Here is a 17,200-nt window from a genome sequence, read left to right as displayed (position 1 = left end):
AGGAGATGGGTACAAATGCTTAAAGAGGCACACGAGTAGAAAGGCAAAAATATGTTTTAAAAGGCCTTCTCCACTTAGAGCCTCTGGATCAGCAAATTCTGCCTTAACATTGGGAAGGCTGAGTTGCAATACCACCCGAGCTATGCTCAACTTGAGGAAAGCGGAGTTAAAGAACTCCTTGCCACAAGGAAAGCGCTGTGGCAAATAATTTTATCAATTTCCAAATATGGGTTACATACTGGCAGAATGTAATGTAAGTAATTGCCAACTGATTATGCCAATAATTGCCAACTGATTATGCCAATATTATGTGAATAATAGAAAAGGCTCTTTGATCACTCTGAAAACTGTGGATCCCTAATGAACTGACTGTAAATATAGCCAAAGCCGAAATTCAACCCAGAACTCTATCGGACCACAATCCTGTTTTTGTTTGGATAAATAAAGAAATGATCGGATTAAAAAGATGGAAAATGAATGAATCCCTAATGTATGACGAAGTAATAATTGAAAAGGCCAAAAAGACTCTTCAAGAATTCTTTAAATTTAATTTAAATAAGGAAACTCCCATCACGACGGTATGGGATGCCGGAAAGGCGGTGATTAGAGGATTCTTTATCAATCAGAGTGTAATCCAAAAGAAAGAAAAGGAAAAAAAGATACAAAAACTTAGGGAGGAAATAAGGAGAAATGAAGTGGATCTCGAGAAAAACCCAAAGAATGAAAAAATTAAACAAAACATAAAAATATTACAAACACAGTATTCAATAATTTTAGAAGAAGACATCCAGTGGAAGTTAAAAATGTTGAGGCAAAAGAATTTCGAGCAAGCCAACAAGCCAGGCAAGTTACTTGCCTGGCAATTGAAAAATAGACAAAACGAGAGAATTATTAATAAAATGAAACTGGGTGATAACTACACCTCTAACCCAAAAGAGATTGAAAAGATTTTTTTGGATTTCTACCGGGAACTATATAGTGAAGGTAAAGAAACCGAAGAAGAAGTAAAAAGATATTTGGAAAAAAACAATTTGGGGACAATCCCCAAGGAGTATGTTAAAGATTTAAATGCACGGATTACTACATTCGAAATCAGCCAAGCTATAAAGAAAGCAAAATTAGGGAAAAGTCCAGGCCCTGATGGGCTATCGGCAATATATTACAAAAAGCTCGAGGAAATTGTCACAGACCCATTAAAGGAGATAATGAATAATGTATTAGAAAAGGGCGAAATGCCCCAAACATGGGGAGAAAGCTACCTAACCTTAATTCCAAAACAGGGAACAGACTTGTTTTTGCCATCAAACTTTAGGCCCATTTCGTTATTGAATAACGATTACAAGCTGTTCGCCTCTATCTTAGCTGACCGTCTTAAGAAGGTATTGACAACAATAATCCATGAGGACCAGGCGGGCTTTCTTCCGAAACGATTAATGCAGAGTAACATCAGAAATATTATCAATATTATTGAATATTTAGACATGAGAATTGATAAGCCAGGAGTACTAATAGCGGTCGACGCCGAAAAGGCGTTTGACCAAATTTCGTGGAAATTTATGAGAGCCACCATGGAACAAATGGAGTTTGGGAAGTCCTTTTGTAACGGAATTCAGGCAATATACACCAAGCAAAGGACAAGATTGTTGGTAAACAATAATATCTCTAATGAGTGTGAAATACACAAAGGGACTAGACAGGGTTGCCCCCTGTCCCCCTTAATCTTTATTTTAGTGATGGAAATCCTAAATAATAGAATTAGAGACGAAAAGGAAATAACAGGAATAACTCTCGGTAGGAGGGCGTACAAATTACGCGCTTATGCGGACGATCTAATAATTACTACGGAGAACCCAAAGGAAAGTATTAGTAAAATGTTAGAAATAGTAGAGGAATTTGGCAAGGTGGCGGGGTACAAATTGAACAACTCAAAAACTAAAATGCTGGCTAAGAATCTCTCAATGGAAGAGAAAACTGAAATTGAACGACTAACCCAACTAAAATTCTGTGGCAAAATTAAATATTTAGGAATTTGGATATCTCCCAAAAACATCAATTTATACCAGGATAATTATATCAAAGTATGGGAAGAAATTAAAAGAAATTTGGCTAATTGGAGTAAATTGAGATTATCATTTCTGGGACGGATTTCGGTAATAAAAATGAGCGTACTACCAAAGTTGGTCTTTCTGTTTCAAAACATCCCAATAATTCGAAATACAAGATGTATAAAGGAGTGGCAGAAGGAAATCTCTAAATTTATTTGGCATGGAGCAAGGCCGAGAATTAAGCACAAGTTGCTTATAGATAGTAAAGAGAGGGGAGGATTTGGTCTCCCCGACCTGAATCTATATTACGAAGCGGCTTGCTTCACGTGGCTAAGAGACTGGTTTCTGCTCCAGAGAACCAGTCTGTTGGACTTAGAAGGTTTTGATCTAAGGTTCGGCTGGCACGCATATGTATATTATGATAAGACCAAGGTACATAGAGGGTTTAGTAACCACATAATAAGAGGCTCTCTCTATAAAGTCTGGGCGAAATATAAAAATCTTTTGGAGCCTAAAACTCCATTATGGATCTCCCCAGTGGAGGCCAAAGCTGTAAGGAAAAAAACCACCAAGGAGAAATGGCCTACATATAGATCACTGCTGACCAAGGAGGAGGAACAATTCAAATTAAAAGGATACGACGACCTAAAAAATGAATTAGTAAGCTGGTTAGATTACCATCAATTGAATGAAGTATTTAAGGAGGATAAAAAAATAGGGTTTAATTCAGAAACATCTAGATTAGAAAAAGATTTGATGAACAGCAATAATAAGATAATATCTAAAATGTACCACCTTCTTCTTGAGTGGGAAGTAATGGATGAAGCAGTGAAAGAGGTCATGATAAAATGGGCCCAGGACTTTGGCCATGTAATTATGATGGAGGAATGGGAGAAGCTGTGGAAATGCAATATGAAATTCACGGTATCATATACGATCAAAGAAAACTTGTATAAAATGATGTACCGGTGGTATCTCACGCCCTCCAGGCTGTCCAGAATGTATAGAAGCATAGCTAATGTTTGTTGGAGATGTGGAGAGGCAAAAGGAGATATGATACATATGTGGTGGACCTGCCGTAAAATTAAAGTGTTTTGGAATCAGATACACGAGGAGTTGAAAAAAATGCTTAAGATCAATTTTACCAAAAAACCAGAGGCCTTCCTCCTCGGACTTCTGAACACAGATTTGCCAGTAAAATATAGAGAGCATTTCCTGTATGCTACGGCGGCAGCCCGCCTGTTGATAGCCGCCAACTGGAAAGGAGACAAAATCCCTACAGTTGGCGAGTGGCAAGTCAAGTTATTGGGTTTTATAGAAATGGCTCAACTGACAGATAATTTAAAGGGAAAATCCAAACAGGCATTTACGGAAAAGTGGGAAAAATTCAGGAATTATATGCAAGAAACTGACAACAGGGAAGGAATCTTCATGGCAGTTTTGCATTGATGGACATGCAATAAATACTCAGACAATTTGGTAGGATAAGCTTTATTATGTACAAAAAGAATAACAAGATCTTGATGAGGAATGTCAGTACATGAAGAATATAAAAGAGACAAGTTGCAGATGGTGACGGGAAGTCAACGGCAGTACTTTGATGTATTTAATTACTTAGGTGATGAAAAGATAATGTTTCTTTTTTTCTCTTTTTCTGTAAACTTTTTGTAAAACATTATTTTTCAATAAAGATCTGTCTAATGAAAAAAAAAAAAAAAGAATGTAATGTAAGTAATTGCCAACTGATTATGCCAAACGTTTCCTCCACCTGCAATTATTTTGTGACTGGGGCTGCGTACAAGCTATGCTTTTAAACCACATTCAAAGAACATCCCCCCCCCCCCAAGAGTTCTGGACACTGTAATATGTTAGAGACTGCTGGGATTGGAATTGCAACTCTGCGAGGGGTGAACTTCAATGCCTGGAATCCTTTGAGGGGGAAATGTGCTTCGAATGTGCTTTTGTGACTGGGTGCTCCTCAGTAATTTTCAAGCGATCTCAAGTGGGCCCTGGCAGTTGAAAGTAGCCGCTGATGTAGAGGTTTTGGGAATATGTTCCAAGGGCTTCTCAACCCTTCATTTGCATAGGCACAATTTAGACATATTTGGCTTAGCTGTTGCCCTAGCATAAGTGGAAAACATGCTTTGTAACAGGGATGTGAGGAATTTGTGGCTCTCCCGAGGTTGTTGGAACTCCAGCTCCCATCCAGCCCTAGCCAGGATAGCCATTGGTTGGGGATGATGGGATTTGTAGTCTAACTATATCTATATCTGACTATATCCCTTGTCTAGAAGCATGCCTAGCGTTACGCTTTCTTCTCGGGCAGGCTTTATGCCATGAATGTTGTACCGAGGAACACAGCACCCAATATGCTCATGATGAACCATATGTTTCCCAACAATATGGTTTGAAAGCCACTACTGTATATTGGTTGGATTTGCAAATCTCTGCAGAGGGGTGTTGAAGTTCCTAAGGGGTTGAGCATAAGTAATCTTCCTGGAGGCTGATGAAGCTGTGATAGAGTTGCCAAACTCTGATATTATTATTACAGTATTATTATTATTATTATTATTATTATTATTATTATTATTATTATTAAAAACAAACCCTGCCACCTCATCTTAATTAAAAGAAAAACTAATACAGTAAATGTCACGGACAAAGTGTGTCTAGGACTGTACTGTTAAGCACCTGTCAGAGGCAGTGTGTTTCTGAAGGCCAGTTGCTGTGATCCCCCCCCCCCCCCGTTTTCCCCTCTCTCTCTTTTAAAAATTCATTTTATAATATACATAAAGCAGAGCTATAATGCATATAACAAAAGGCAAAAGTTAAGAGATGAAAAGCGACACTATAAAGTAGGCATGTAGAATGAGTAGTTATTCATGAGTTAAAATAACGAAGTGCAATTAAAGACTATCTATATTATCAGATCATCAAGTATAGTTCCAGATTTGCCAGGCTTATGATGAGGAGTGTCTTTTAAATGGTGGTTCCACTGTATATGCCACAGAGGGATGCAAAATCATACAAAAAGTGTCTGGGGGTTCTAGGCCTTGTCAAAATCCAAAATTATTTGTGATCCCCACCACCCATTATAGCTATATTCCAGAGTGAGCAATACTAAGCGTTCAGTGTAAGATTTTGGGCTGTTTTCCACTAAATTGCAATTGCTGTTCATGCTACAAATATAACATATAAGACCAATTATTCTGACAATATATTTACAGTGGTATCATCAAGAATATTCAGGAACATTTATTTCGTACAACACACAATAGTTTCTTTCGTAATATTTATCATTTCTGCCGAAATTAAATTCCAAAAATCTTGCACCAATTGACTCCACCATAAATATGTGCCAACCTTATTGCAACCCCTAGGTAATATAGAAGAAAACATTTTTGATATTTGCAAAGGATCTTTCCTGTTTAAATATTTCTTCTTTCTTAGAAGAGTTTCAATTGTAAAAATGAGGTGATAAAGAGAAAAAAGTGCAAAAAATACAATAAAAATAAAATTATAATGTGATACAATCTTATAGAAAGTAGGGAATCATATTGAAAGCCTTGACAATGCATTTTCCGCTTTGCCATGGTTTGTCTCTTATTTTATTCCCCGCCTCCTTTTTCTGTTAGCAGGATGTGATTCTAGCAGGGCTGAAAAAATTTGAATCGGTTGGCAACCATATTTCAGAGGCCTTGCTGGTTTCCATATGGTTTTTACGTGACACAACAATTTAAAATTGTTGGCCCTGTAAAACTCCCCAAGTTCCATGTGAATAATAGAAAAGGCTCTTTGATCACTCTGAAAACTGTGGGTTAAACCACTGTGCCGCTTGGGCTTGCCAATCGAAAGGTTGGTGGTTCGAATCCCCACGACGGGGTGGGCTCCCGTTGCTCAGTCCCTGCTCCTGCAAACCTAACAGTTTGAAAGCATGAAGTACAAGTAGAAAAATAGGTACCACTCCGGGGGGAAGGTAAACAGGGTTTCCATGCGCTGCTCTGGTTTTGCCAGAAGCGGCTTAGTCATGTTGGCCACATGACCCGGAAAGCTGGCTGCGGACAAACGCCAGCTCCCTCGGCCTGTAAAGTGAGATGAGCCCCGCAACCCCAGAGTCGTTTGCGACTGGACTTAATTGTCAGGGGTCCCTTTACCCTTTACCTTTAACAACTCTCAGCACCCTTAACAAACAATAGATCCCAGAATTATCTGGGGGAAGCCATGATTCTTTAAAATTGTATAGTGTTTTCAACATATGGTGCGAATATGATATAAGACCCATTCAAACCACATCAAAATGGCTGTTGACAAAATGGCAATATGTCTACAAGTGGTGGTGAGAGGTGGCATTCATTTGAGCGCAAGAGAACTGGAGTGGCTGCCATTTTGTTTTTCCTCAGAAAGCCCTTTCCTGAGGTCCTTTTTGAATTTTTGGGAAATTCAAAATGGCCACCTCCATATAAGATAGTAGCCGCCTTCATTACTTGCTGCGGGTTGCTATAGTAGTGGAATGCAGTTCAGTATTTTAAGGGGGGAAAGAATCCCAGCAGCAATCCTTTTCATTTGACTTTTATACCTCTTCAAAGAAAGTTGGACTGTGGTGGGGGAGGGGATTTAATGACTTTTCACATTTCTTCACAGTAATATTTTAGAAATGTTTGGATTTCTCCTCAAATTATTTGGGTCAGTTTTTCCAAGGGATTTTTTTGGCGGGTGTGTGTGTGGAATAACGCTCAGGCATAGGCAAACTTGGCCCTCCAGATGCTTTGAGACTACAACTCCCATCATCCCTAGCTAACAGGACCAGTGGTTAGGGATGATGGGAATTGTAGTCTCAAAACATCTGGAGGGCTGAGTTTGCCTATGCCTGCCTTGGCTGCATACACACAATACATTTAAAGCACATTTCCTCACTCACAAAGAATTGTGGAAACTATAGTTTGCCCCTCACAGAGCTACAGTTTCAGCACCCTCAAAAAGCTACACTTCTCATGATTCCTTGGTGCGAAAATGTGCTTTAAATGTATGGTGTGTGTGCAATAATGTTTATTCTTTGCACTTGACTTAGGGCTCAGTTATACAGTTGCAAATAAAATGTTTTAATATACAATGTGACTCTAGAATGGTTTTTATATGTGTGTAGTTTCCACCATGGGACCCAGGTGGCGCTGTGGGTTAAACCACTGAGCCTAGGGCTTGCTGATCAGAAGGTCAGCGGTTCGAATCCCTGTGACGGGGTGAGCTCCCGTTGCTCGGTCCCAGCTCCTGCCAACCTAGCACTTCGAAAGCACGTCAAAATGCAAGTACGTAGATAAATAGGAACCGCTACAGCGGGAAGGTAAACGGCGTTTCCATGTGCTGCTCTGGTTCGCCAGAAGTGGCTTTGTCATGCTGGCCACATGACCTGGAAGCTATATGCCGGCTCCCTCGGCCAATAATGCGAGATGAGCGCGCAACCCCAGAGTCGGTCACGACTGGACCTAATGGTCAGGGGTCCCTTTACCTTTACCTTAGTTTCCACCATAAAGCAGACTTTCTGAAAGAGTTTTGCAATCATTCTGGAGAATGAAAGTTTCCATCGAGCATCCATGAGGCAAAAATATAATGGTTGCATCACTGCTCTGAAAGTCCTTCTCCCAGAATTTTTGCAAGTCCTTTCCCCCCAGACTTTGTGCCAATATTTGTATTTATCCTACTAACCCGTCTTTATTTCTCCCGCTCCTTTTATTTGCTGTTCAGCATTTCTGAAAGGCTTGAATAACAAGCAGAGGCGAGAGCATTATTTCACCAGGGATTTCATCAAACTGAAGCAAATACCAAGCTGGAAAGAAATGGCCAAAAGTGAGATTTTATTTTGTTTTAAAGCTCTTTCTTCTTAAGTATAATTGCATGGGCATGTTGTCTCTCTCTCTCTCTCTCTCTCTCTCTCTCTCTCTCTCTCTCTCTCTCTCTCTCTCTCTCTCTCTCCCAACCTCCCATGGAGAAACCTCAAGGCAAGGATAATGGACTTTGGTTGAGGAAAAGGGGTGTTGTAGAGCTGTTAACATAGAAAGCTTCCAGACACAGGTTCAGCTCCGAGGGCCTCTAGGCAGTTCCCTCACTGCGAGAAGTGAAGTTGCAGGGAACGAGGCTGGGGGCCTTCTTGGTAGTGGCCCCTGCCCTGTGGAGATAAATAACTTTTAGAAGACATCTGAAGGCATCCCTGTATCTGGAAGTTTTTAATGATTGTTGTGATGTTATGTTTTTATGTGTGTTGAAAGCTGCCCCGAGTGGCTGTGGCAATCCAGCCAGATGGGTGGGGTGTTGTTGTTGTTTGTTTGTTTATTATACCATGTCAGGCTGCTGGCTCATTTAGCCCAGTGTTGTCTATGGCAGGGGTGGGGAACTGGGTCCGACTTGCAGGGCAGATCCTTTTCTTCCCCCGAAACAGGTCAGGTTTGGCAGGTGAGTGGGGTTGCCTACCTGTCAATCACTTGACATCACAATGACTCATTTTTGCATGGGACTGCGCACAGAAGCCCTGATGATTAGCTAATTGCCAGTGCTTGCAATGGGCTTTTTTGCGGGGGGGGGGATTCATCATCAGCTAGTGGTGCAGGCATCCCCAAACTTCGGCCCTCCAGATGTTTTGGACTACAATTCCTATCATCCCTGACCACTGGTCCTGTTAGCTAGGGATCATGGGAGTTGTAGGCCAAAACATCTGGAGGGCCGCAGTTTGGGGATGCCTGTAGTGGTGTCTGCAAACCCACTTTGGCCCAGCCCATACCTTTTCACTTTCCACACACTTGGCATCAGGTGTTGGACAGGTGGATGTTGTGGAGAGGCCTGCAAACAGAGCATATTATTTGCAGTGCACAAGGTTCCAGGTTCAGTACCCAGCATCTCCAGGCAGGACTGGGGAGCCTTGAGAGGTAGCCCCTTTTAGATGTTGCTGGGCTACAGCTCCCATAATCCCCGACTATTGGTCATTCTAGCTGGGGCTGATGGGAGCTGGGGGTGCCAACACCGGAGGGCACAATGTTCCCTACCTCTGTTGTAGGCCATACTGAGCTAGATGGACTAATAGTCCAATTTGACATAAAGGCAGCCTTTAAAATGTGCAGTCTCTCCCCCTTGTCTTCTTGATGCCAGGTGCCCGGGTTAAGCAGCCTGAAGAGTCTTTGTTCCCCAAGGATATCCATCTGAATGAGAAGATATCTCTCTTCCGTGGTGACATCACCAAGCTAGAGGTGGATGCAATTGTCAACGCTGGTGAGTGAGTTTGGCTCTTTTGTTGACTGTGGTTGGGATTGGTTTTGGCTTATCGGTAGCCTTTTATAACTCACACGCCAGACACTGTTTGTTGGTCTTCTGGGGTAGCCTTGCTGCTCCAAATTGTGAAAACTGAAAATGGCAGAGAAATCGCACAAGCCTTGCCAGTTTTTGCTTCTCATTCCTGCTTGATGGTGGAATGTAAGAAATGAATGTGTAGACCAGGACGGTGGCCCTCTAGTTTCGGTGGACTGCAACTCCCATCAGCCCCAGCGACTGTGGCCAGTGGCAAGGGGGATGGGAGTTGTGTTCCAACAACATCCAAAAGGCTTCCTATTCCTGCATTCCTCGTGTGCTTCGCTGGCAATGATGCTTCCAATTGTACCATCCTCTTAACCTAAAAAGTGGCCAGTCTACAATTCTTATAGCAGATTTACAGAACAGCTAATACTTTTTGGACTGCAGAAAGACATTAGCGGGCTTTGCTAATGTCATTTGAAAGATGTACTGTTTGTGATGTGTGCACTCATCTCATTTTTGTCTCTGGTTAAACAGGTTTGGTAGGTTTTTGTGTTCTTTTGAAACCTCTTTGACTGGATAGGAAACAAAAAGAAATACTGTAGGGGTGTACGTAATGGGAAACAATGCCTCTCACAGCCCAGCTTTAAAACGCTCTAGAAGTTTGTCCTCTGTTTTAAAGTTACCAGCTAAGGTTAACAAACACTAAGTGTGAACTTCCAAGTTTTGTACAGAACCCTTTTTCAAGTACAGGAAATGGTGTTGGATGAGAATAATCTGTGGAAGAGTTTAGGAGAAAGAAGCTGCTTCTCTAGGTTGGCACTGGCCTAGTTAAACAGAACATTTTGTGAAGCAAAAGAGGAAGTGGACTTGAATTGGCCCCTACTTATATTACTGCAGTATCTGGCTGCGCTGGATGAGCTGAATTATATACACAACAGGCAACAAATGAGGAAGGGAAGCAGTATTTACAAGGGGTCTGTGTGTAGCTCTAGATTAGGCATCCCCATACTTCGGCCCTCCAGATGTTTTGGACTACAATCCCCATCATCCCTGACCACTGGTCCTGTTAGCTAGGGATCATGGGAGTTGTAGGCCAAAACATCTGGAGGGCCGTAGTTTGGGGATGCCTGCTCTAGATGTTCATTAACGTGCATTGTGCTCTAGTAAAACTCATAGTGGTATTTGGCTGTGCATAGTGCTGATTGGTTTTTCAACTCAAAAAATGTGTGGTGTTATAAAAATGAGTCAATGAAATGGGTATTGGGTTTAATAAAATATAAAATACGTATGTATAAAAGTATTATGTGTGAGCTATGTATAATAGCCAGTTCACCTGAATAAGGGGTTCGGGAGGTTACAAGACGCATGACTGAATCAGCATTTGAATTACTGGCAAGTATGGCTGTCATTATTTGTGGCTGTAGCAGCATCAGTGTACTTGGCGCTTTACAGAGGAGGACAGGTCCCTGCCCTGAGGAGCTTACAGTCAAAATTTCAGCACAGGGAATGCAGGAAGGGGAAAAGCAGAAAAAGAATATGCGGTGATTTCAGTTACACGTGCTTAGGCTCAGTTATGGGCTCAGTTGCCATAGGATGTGGGGAAGGAAGGTAGTTTTGAGCCTCCGCAACTGCTAAGCTCAGAAATGTTTGAGGTTTGCATGGCCTAGTTGTCATTCCCAGCAACTTACACAAGAGGGCGCCAAAGCTCCATGGTTTGTGGGGCTGCCCCCAGTATTAATTTCCCTACCTCAATAAATCAAGCTGTTTATTAGTGGAATAAAAGTCTTTGCTAACAAGAGGTTTTTGTTGGCGCTTCATAAATCCTGCCTCTGTGCATCATGAAGCCCATATGTGCTTAATTCATATGTAAAGTCGCAAGTGGGGCTATAATACGTGTCCATTAAATTCTAGGAGGCCCGATAATTATCATTAGCTGTGAGTAATTACCTGCACGGATCGAGGCCAGGAACCGCTTGCTGCTGTTGCAGCCGCTCAGTGCATGCTAGGATGGTGGGGGGGGGGAGATGAGCGATGCTGCATCTTGGGAAAGGCAGGGTGGTCTGTGTCGTGCAGGCAAGAGAGTTTTTATTTCTTGTTAACCTTGGTTCCCTGGAAGGAATCAAGTGAGTCCAAGGCAGCTCTTGACGGATGTGATTTGTAGTGGTTTCATGTCTTCAACAGACAGCAAGGCTGTGGGTGGGTGGTGGGACTCTGAGAAGAGGTCCAGGTGGGGAATGGAGGGACCCAGGTGCTGGTGGGAGATGTAGTTCAACACCTCTGACCATGCTAGCTGTGGCTGACGGGTGCTGGAGTTCCTGCAACATCTGGGAGGGCTGCAGGTTTTCCATCCCTGGTTCAGGTGCAGCACTCTGTCCAGGGCTGGTGTGAGACTTCAGGGCGCTCTCAGCACCCTGGGACACATATAGTGTCCCAATGTGGTCACACTATAGTTCTAGTTACAGGTAGGTAGCCGTGCTGGTCTGCCGTAGTTGAAACAAAATATTTAAAAATCCTTCCAGTAGCACCTTAGATCAACTAAGTTTGTCATTGGTATGAGCTTTCGTGTTCATGCGCACTTCTTCAAATACTGAAGAATCTGAAGAAGTGTGCATGCACACGAAAGCTCATACCAATGACAAACTTAGTTGGTCTCTAAGGTGCTACTGGAAGGAATTTTTTTTATTTGCTCACACTATGTTTTGTTTCTGTCATTGCCACAGCAGCAGCACCATTAATTCCCGCTCTCCTTGCTGTGCCCCTGAATGGTGTTGCAGCAGCAGATGGGGAGCCTCGCTGCTTTGGAACGAGAGCCAAGCTAAGCTCCCAATCCCTTGTGGCTGCCTGCTTTCTTAATTGTACCCAATGTGCAATGCTCTGGTCCATAGATCAAAGCTTCTGTCCAGACCATGGATCCATGAATAGATTTCACAGATCTGTGAAGGGCATTGCATTTTGGGTAAATTAAAATAGCAGGTGGCCACTGCAGATGGGAGCCAAGGTTGGTTCCTGGTCAAAAGTGGCAATGCTGTCCGGTGTCCATTGCAGAGAGTGTTAAGTGGCTGTGTGGCCAGTGAGGGGTCCTTTTGACCTACTGGAGCCCTCAGCCAGTGCCCAATCTTACTGTCTGCTGGAACTGGACCTGACTTGGTCCCAAACTGCCTGTTGGGGCTGGATTTGAGGGCTGGTTGTGTGCTGGGCTTGGTGGGACTGTGCGTGAAACAAATTTTAATAAACAGTTCACCTTTGTCTCTAAAGCTGGCGATGCTGATCTGCTTGGCAAGGATTGCTTTTGCATTAGTCTTTTTTTTTTTAATGTTCTTTGTTGGCATAGGCCTTGGTGCCTATTTAACACATGGTCTGTATGTGAGTTAATTGCGATCAGATCCATGCAGGCAGGTTTAATTGTCTTTATATGATAGGGATAAATCAGGCATGCAGATTGTGCATCCAAGTCATGAAATGAGCAATAAATGCAATTTTTAAAATGTGCTCAAAAGGAGAGGGGTGCCAAAAAGACTTCTTAGCCCGGGTCACCATTTGGTCTTGGACTGGCTCCCTGGCCCCTGCAGTGTCAAACAGACACCCTGAAGCAGGAGGAGGCAAGAAGGCGGCTTGGTAATTTATTTAGCAAAGAGCCTCGTAAGTCCCCACCCTTGCATGGGAATGATGAGCTATAGAAGACCAGGCTAGGGACATTCTTGCTGATAGGCTAGTTTTCTGCATACAGGGGTTTGTATTTTATATGTGGGAATGTCATTTACCCAGCCATTTGGCTGTTAAATTGGATCGTAGTGTTGACTTTTGGCCTGTTTTTATAGTGTTAATCTTGTGGTGGAGTAGGTAGAATCCATCTTTTTTATACTTATTTATGGATGGGTATTCTTGAGTAGTTTGTTCTGGCTGTTGTTTTAAATAGTTGGTTTTTAATGTTTATTATGCTGTGCAAGTTGCTTTGAGGCATCTTTTTGTGAAAAGCAATAAAGATAAAATTAGGGTGCAAAGTGCTGTACATAACCACAAATTCCTTGTGTATAGCTAGCCCAGCAGTTTTGCTAGAGGCTGTGAAACTCCTGCCTGCTTTTTTGCCTCCTCTGCTACTACGCCGCTGGGAGTGATCTGCTTTCAGTTGGGAGTGGAGAATCCCAGAACCAGCTAGGAACCCATGAAACTGCTGTGGGGAGTTCTGGTTCTGGGATGGAGATGTCTGAATCCTACATCTCCTCAGTGTCTCTGGTGGTGCAGAGATCTGCTAGGGGTGGGGCCCTGCTCCCCCAAGGAGGAGACCCAGGTTTCAACTCTGGGCAGGACCGCACCCTGACATCAGCTTCCCCACAGAGTAAGGCCTCTGAAGAAGGTACTCATGGTTCAGTATGGGCAAATATGTCAGTTTCAGTTTCTCATTTTTTCCAGGCTTAAATTCAGTTTTCCACATTTCCATTCCTGTTTCCATTTTTTTTAATGTCCTAGTTCATCAACAGTTTAGTGCACATTTTCCCTAACACACACATCTTTCCATGCAGTTTTGACTAATGTAATGTGTATTTGTATGTTATTTCCCCTAATATATGCATTTTTATGCATATTTTGCCTGGATACAATTTTTTCCATACCCGTTTTTTGACTGGAGAGCTGCACTGCAAAATTCAGAGAAGTGTGAATTTTGAAGGGTTATTTCGTTTCAGTTTTTGCATTGCTTAGGAAAGTGTGTATTAGATATGAAAATGTTTATGTAATCAAATTTCTTCCCCACCCCTAATAGCAATAGACCAACCTTTTCCAGCCTGGTGCCTTCCAGATGGCTTGGACACCAACTCCCATTACCTCCAGCCAACATGATCAATATTTAGAGGCGATGGGAGTTGTAGTCCAAAACTACACAAGGACACAAGGACACAAGGTTGGGGAAGGCTGTACTAGCAGAACCCTGAACAGCTCTGTCTGTTCTGGGTGCAGTTTCAGTAATTTGTTGCTTTTGTGCAGGAGTGGATATGTGTGTGTATGCGCACACGTAGACACACAACACATAACAATACTGTACATGAAAAGTTGGCTCTCAAGTCCTGGAACAACTTGGCTTACGTTAGCCTTCTTCTTTGGAGGGATGGTGTTTCCCACACTTTCCCTCATAAGCCACAGACAGGAAGAGGGAATGAAGACTTTCTGCCTTACACAGAGTTAATCTAGCTTAGTATTGCCCACCCCAGTGGTTCCCAATTAGCTAAGTACTGTGGAGCCCCTGTTTTTCAAAAGCCAAGCCATGGACCCCCTACTTTTGACATTTTTGATGTCTCTATAGTAGTTTTCATTATATGAATGGTGCCACAGACCCACTGGGTGGGTTATGTGGACCTTTTGGTGTCCACAGACCACCAGTTGAGAACCACTGGCCTTGAACACCAATTGGGCAGTGGCTTCCCAGGATTTTAGGCAGGACTATTTTCTGGTCCTACCTGGAGATGTTGGGGATTGAACCTGGCACTTTCTGCATGTAAATCAGATTCCCTGTCACAGAGCTATAGCTGTTTCCTGTGCATACATAGCAAGCTGCCTTACATGAAATCAGGTCATTGGTCTGTCTAGGCCGGTATTGTCTATATTGTCTATACTGACATGGCAGAGGCTCTCCAGGGTTTCAGGCAGGTGGCATTCCTGGCCCTGCCTGGAGATGCCACAGGGAGTTGGGCCCTGGGACCTCCTGCATGCAAAACAGATGCTCTGCCACTGAACTGTGGCACTTCCCCAGACTCACCTGATCCAGCTCCTTTGCTTCTATGTGGGTATTCCTGGGACCAACAACGACATTCCTTTTAATACATACATATATAGGATTTGCAAGCAAGCAGCCGGTAGAATGATCAGAGCCTTTCTCTCCCAACTGAGTACTTTACGAGTAGATGAATGGATTGAGCCGCCGTGTATCCTTGGTATTATGAATGGCCGCCTTATAACGACAATAGTTATGGGACTGCAAAGTGCAGGAGACAAAGCTCCAGGCAGATATTACGATGCCGAACTGTCAGTGTAAATCGCTTCACCTGTCACTTTGGAAGTCCAGTTTGCTTGCAAACGCTTTGCTTCTGCTCAGGCAGCGGGAAAGGAGGCCAGAGCTGAGCCAGCACCAGCCTTGGGGAAGCTTGTATGTGTTTTGTTTTGTTAAACCTTCCAAGCTCCTGAGCTGGAGCCAATACACAGTAGTGGTTGCATTGCCAGTGTGGAGAACCTCTGGCCTGGAGGGCAAATGTGGCCTTGCAGACCTCTCTGTTTGGCCCTTGAGACACCCTCTATAGGCCAAAAACCTTTGAGCTGTTTTGCTTGGCTAGAACATGTCCTTGAACTGTGATAATGTTCATAAGGGCGAGCACGGTGCAGTGGTTAGAAAATTGGACTATGACCTGGGAGACCAGGGTTCAAATTCCTACTTGGCCATGAAGTTCACTAGGTGACGGCCTACTTTACAGGGTTGTTGTGGGGATTGAATGGGGAGGAGAAACATGTGTGGCACCTTGAACTCCTTGGATAGAAAAGGTGGAATATAAATGCAATAAGTAATGCCTCTTGCTTTGCTGGATGGAGAGGTGTGGTGTGGTGCTGGTGTGCGTAGAAGCCTCTGAGTTTTGTATGGCTGGAATGTAACCTACAAAGGTAAATCACATCTACTGCTCTGTCCACTTTTGCCTCTGGCCCTGCCCACTACTGGTATGTGGCCCCCAGAAGGTTGCTCTTGAGGGTCTGGGGCCCTCGGGCTGAAAAATATTCTCCACCCCTGTTGCATATTGAGAATTTGGCACCCACAGCAATTCTGACAGCTGCCCTCCAACTAGTATCTGTATCACCCTGGAGAAAAGTGAAAGTTAAATGTGAGATTCCAAAGGCAGGACATTAGGCTAGCCTATAAGGTACCACAAGACTTGGTGGGTATGCCTGAGGGGGGGAAATCTATTGCTTGCCCTAGGAGGAGGGATGATGGAACCCCAAAAGAACAGGTCTGAGGGATAAGCTTGGCCCAAGTGTGTGCATCAACCTCTAAACCAGAGTTGGGAATCTTGAGGGACCACATTCCCTTCTGGAGAACCACATGCTGGTGGTGGGCCGAGCCAGAGGCAAAAGTGGGCAGAACAAGAATTTTTGTTTTTGTTTTGCTTTGTACAGTAGGCTAGTTTCTGCACACCTTCTCCATCCTCCATCCTGAATCCCGACAAGCAAGAAAACTTATCAGAGTTCAAGGGTACTGTCAGGGGGACTCCCCCCCCCATCCTGACCAACACTGCGCCCAGCGACAGCACGAGCAGCAAGTCAGGAGGAGGGAATGAGGAATGGAGCGGAATGGAGAGAGGGCTCAGTGAGGCGTCTGAGCCCTGGCAACGCTATGGGGAACAGAGCGTGCAGGAGGGGCTCAGACGCATCAGAGCCTTGACACTGCTCTGGTCGAGGGTCAGCAGATGAGGGGCTCAGTGAGACGTCAGAGCCCAGGCGCCGCCCCAGCCAGCAAGAGGGGAGACCTTTCCTTCCGGCGCCCGAATTGAGGCGTGCGCCCACACATAGGGCGAAGGGACGGCGTTTTGGGGTGCCCAGGCTTTTATGCTGGCCGAAAAGCAGACGGAAGCCATTGCCGGGTTCTGAAAGTGACTAGGCGGTCATGTTTTCTGCTATCTCTGCACTGTAAAGAGTATGCACAATAAAACAATAGACAGAGCGGACTGGAGCGTCTTTACTCAAGAGTATCCGCAACAACCCCCTTGACAGGTACATTCCAGCTAGGCAAAAACCCCTCAAAGTGGATGTTCTGCTCTTCTGTAGTTTCTCTCTTGGTGTGGATGCAGCTAAATCCATCACTAGTGCTGGAGTATCATTTTTTCTTCCGTTAAGCACTCCGGTCATAG

The 17,200-nt window shown here is 43.7% G+C and overlaps 1 protein-coding gene across 4 annotated transcripts in view; it reads left to right on the top strand.

Annotated features, from left to right (window-relative positions):
* MACROD1 (mono-ADP ribosylhydrolase 1) overlaps positions 1-17,200 on the top strand; it is a 344,907-nt gene that overhangs the window by 1,639 nt on the left and 326,068 nt on the right. For all 4 annotated transcript variants that reach the window (XM_035097652.3, XM_035097653.3, XM_035097654.3 and 1 more), the window contains exons 2-3: positions 7,785-7,886; positions 9,180-9,299. In XM_035097652.3, the coding sequence (XP_034953543.3) occupies positions 7,785-7,886; positions 9,180-9,299 (222 nt within the window). The remainder of the gene's footprint in view (positions 1-7,784; positions 7,887-9,179; positions 9,300-17,200) is intronic.

The sequence above is a fragment of the Zootoca vivipara genome, chromosome 16 (assembly GCF_965207765.1).
Source record: "Zootoca vivipara chromosome 16, rZooViv2.hap1.1, whole genome shotgun sequence".
Classification (NCBI taxonomy): domain Eukaryota; kingdom Metazoa; phylum Chordata; class Lepidosauria; order Squamata; family Lacertidae; genus Zootoca; species Zootoca vivipara.
The sequence above is the reverse complement of the archived record's forward strand: the minus strand, read 5'-3'. Positions and strand labels throughout refer to the sequence as shown.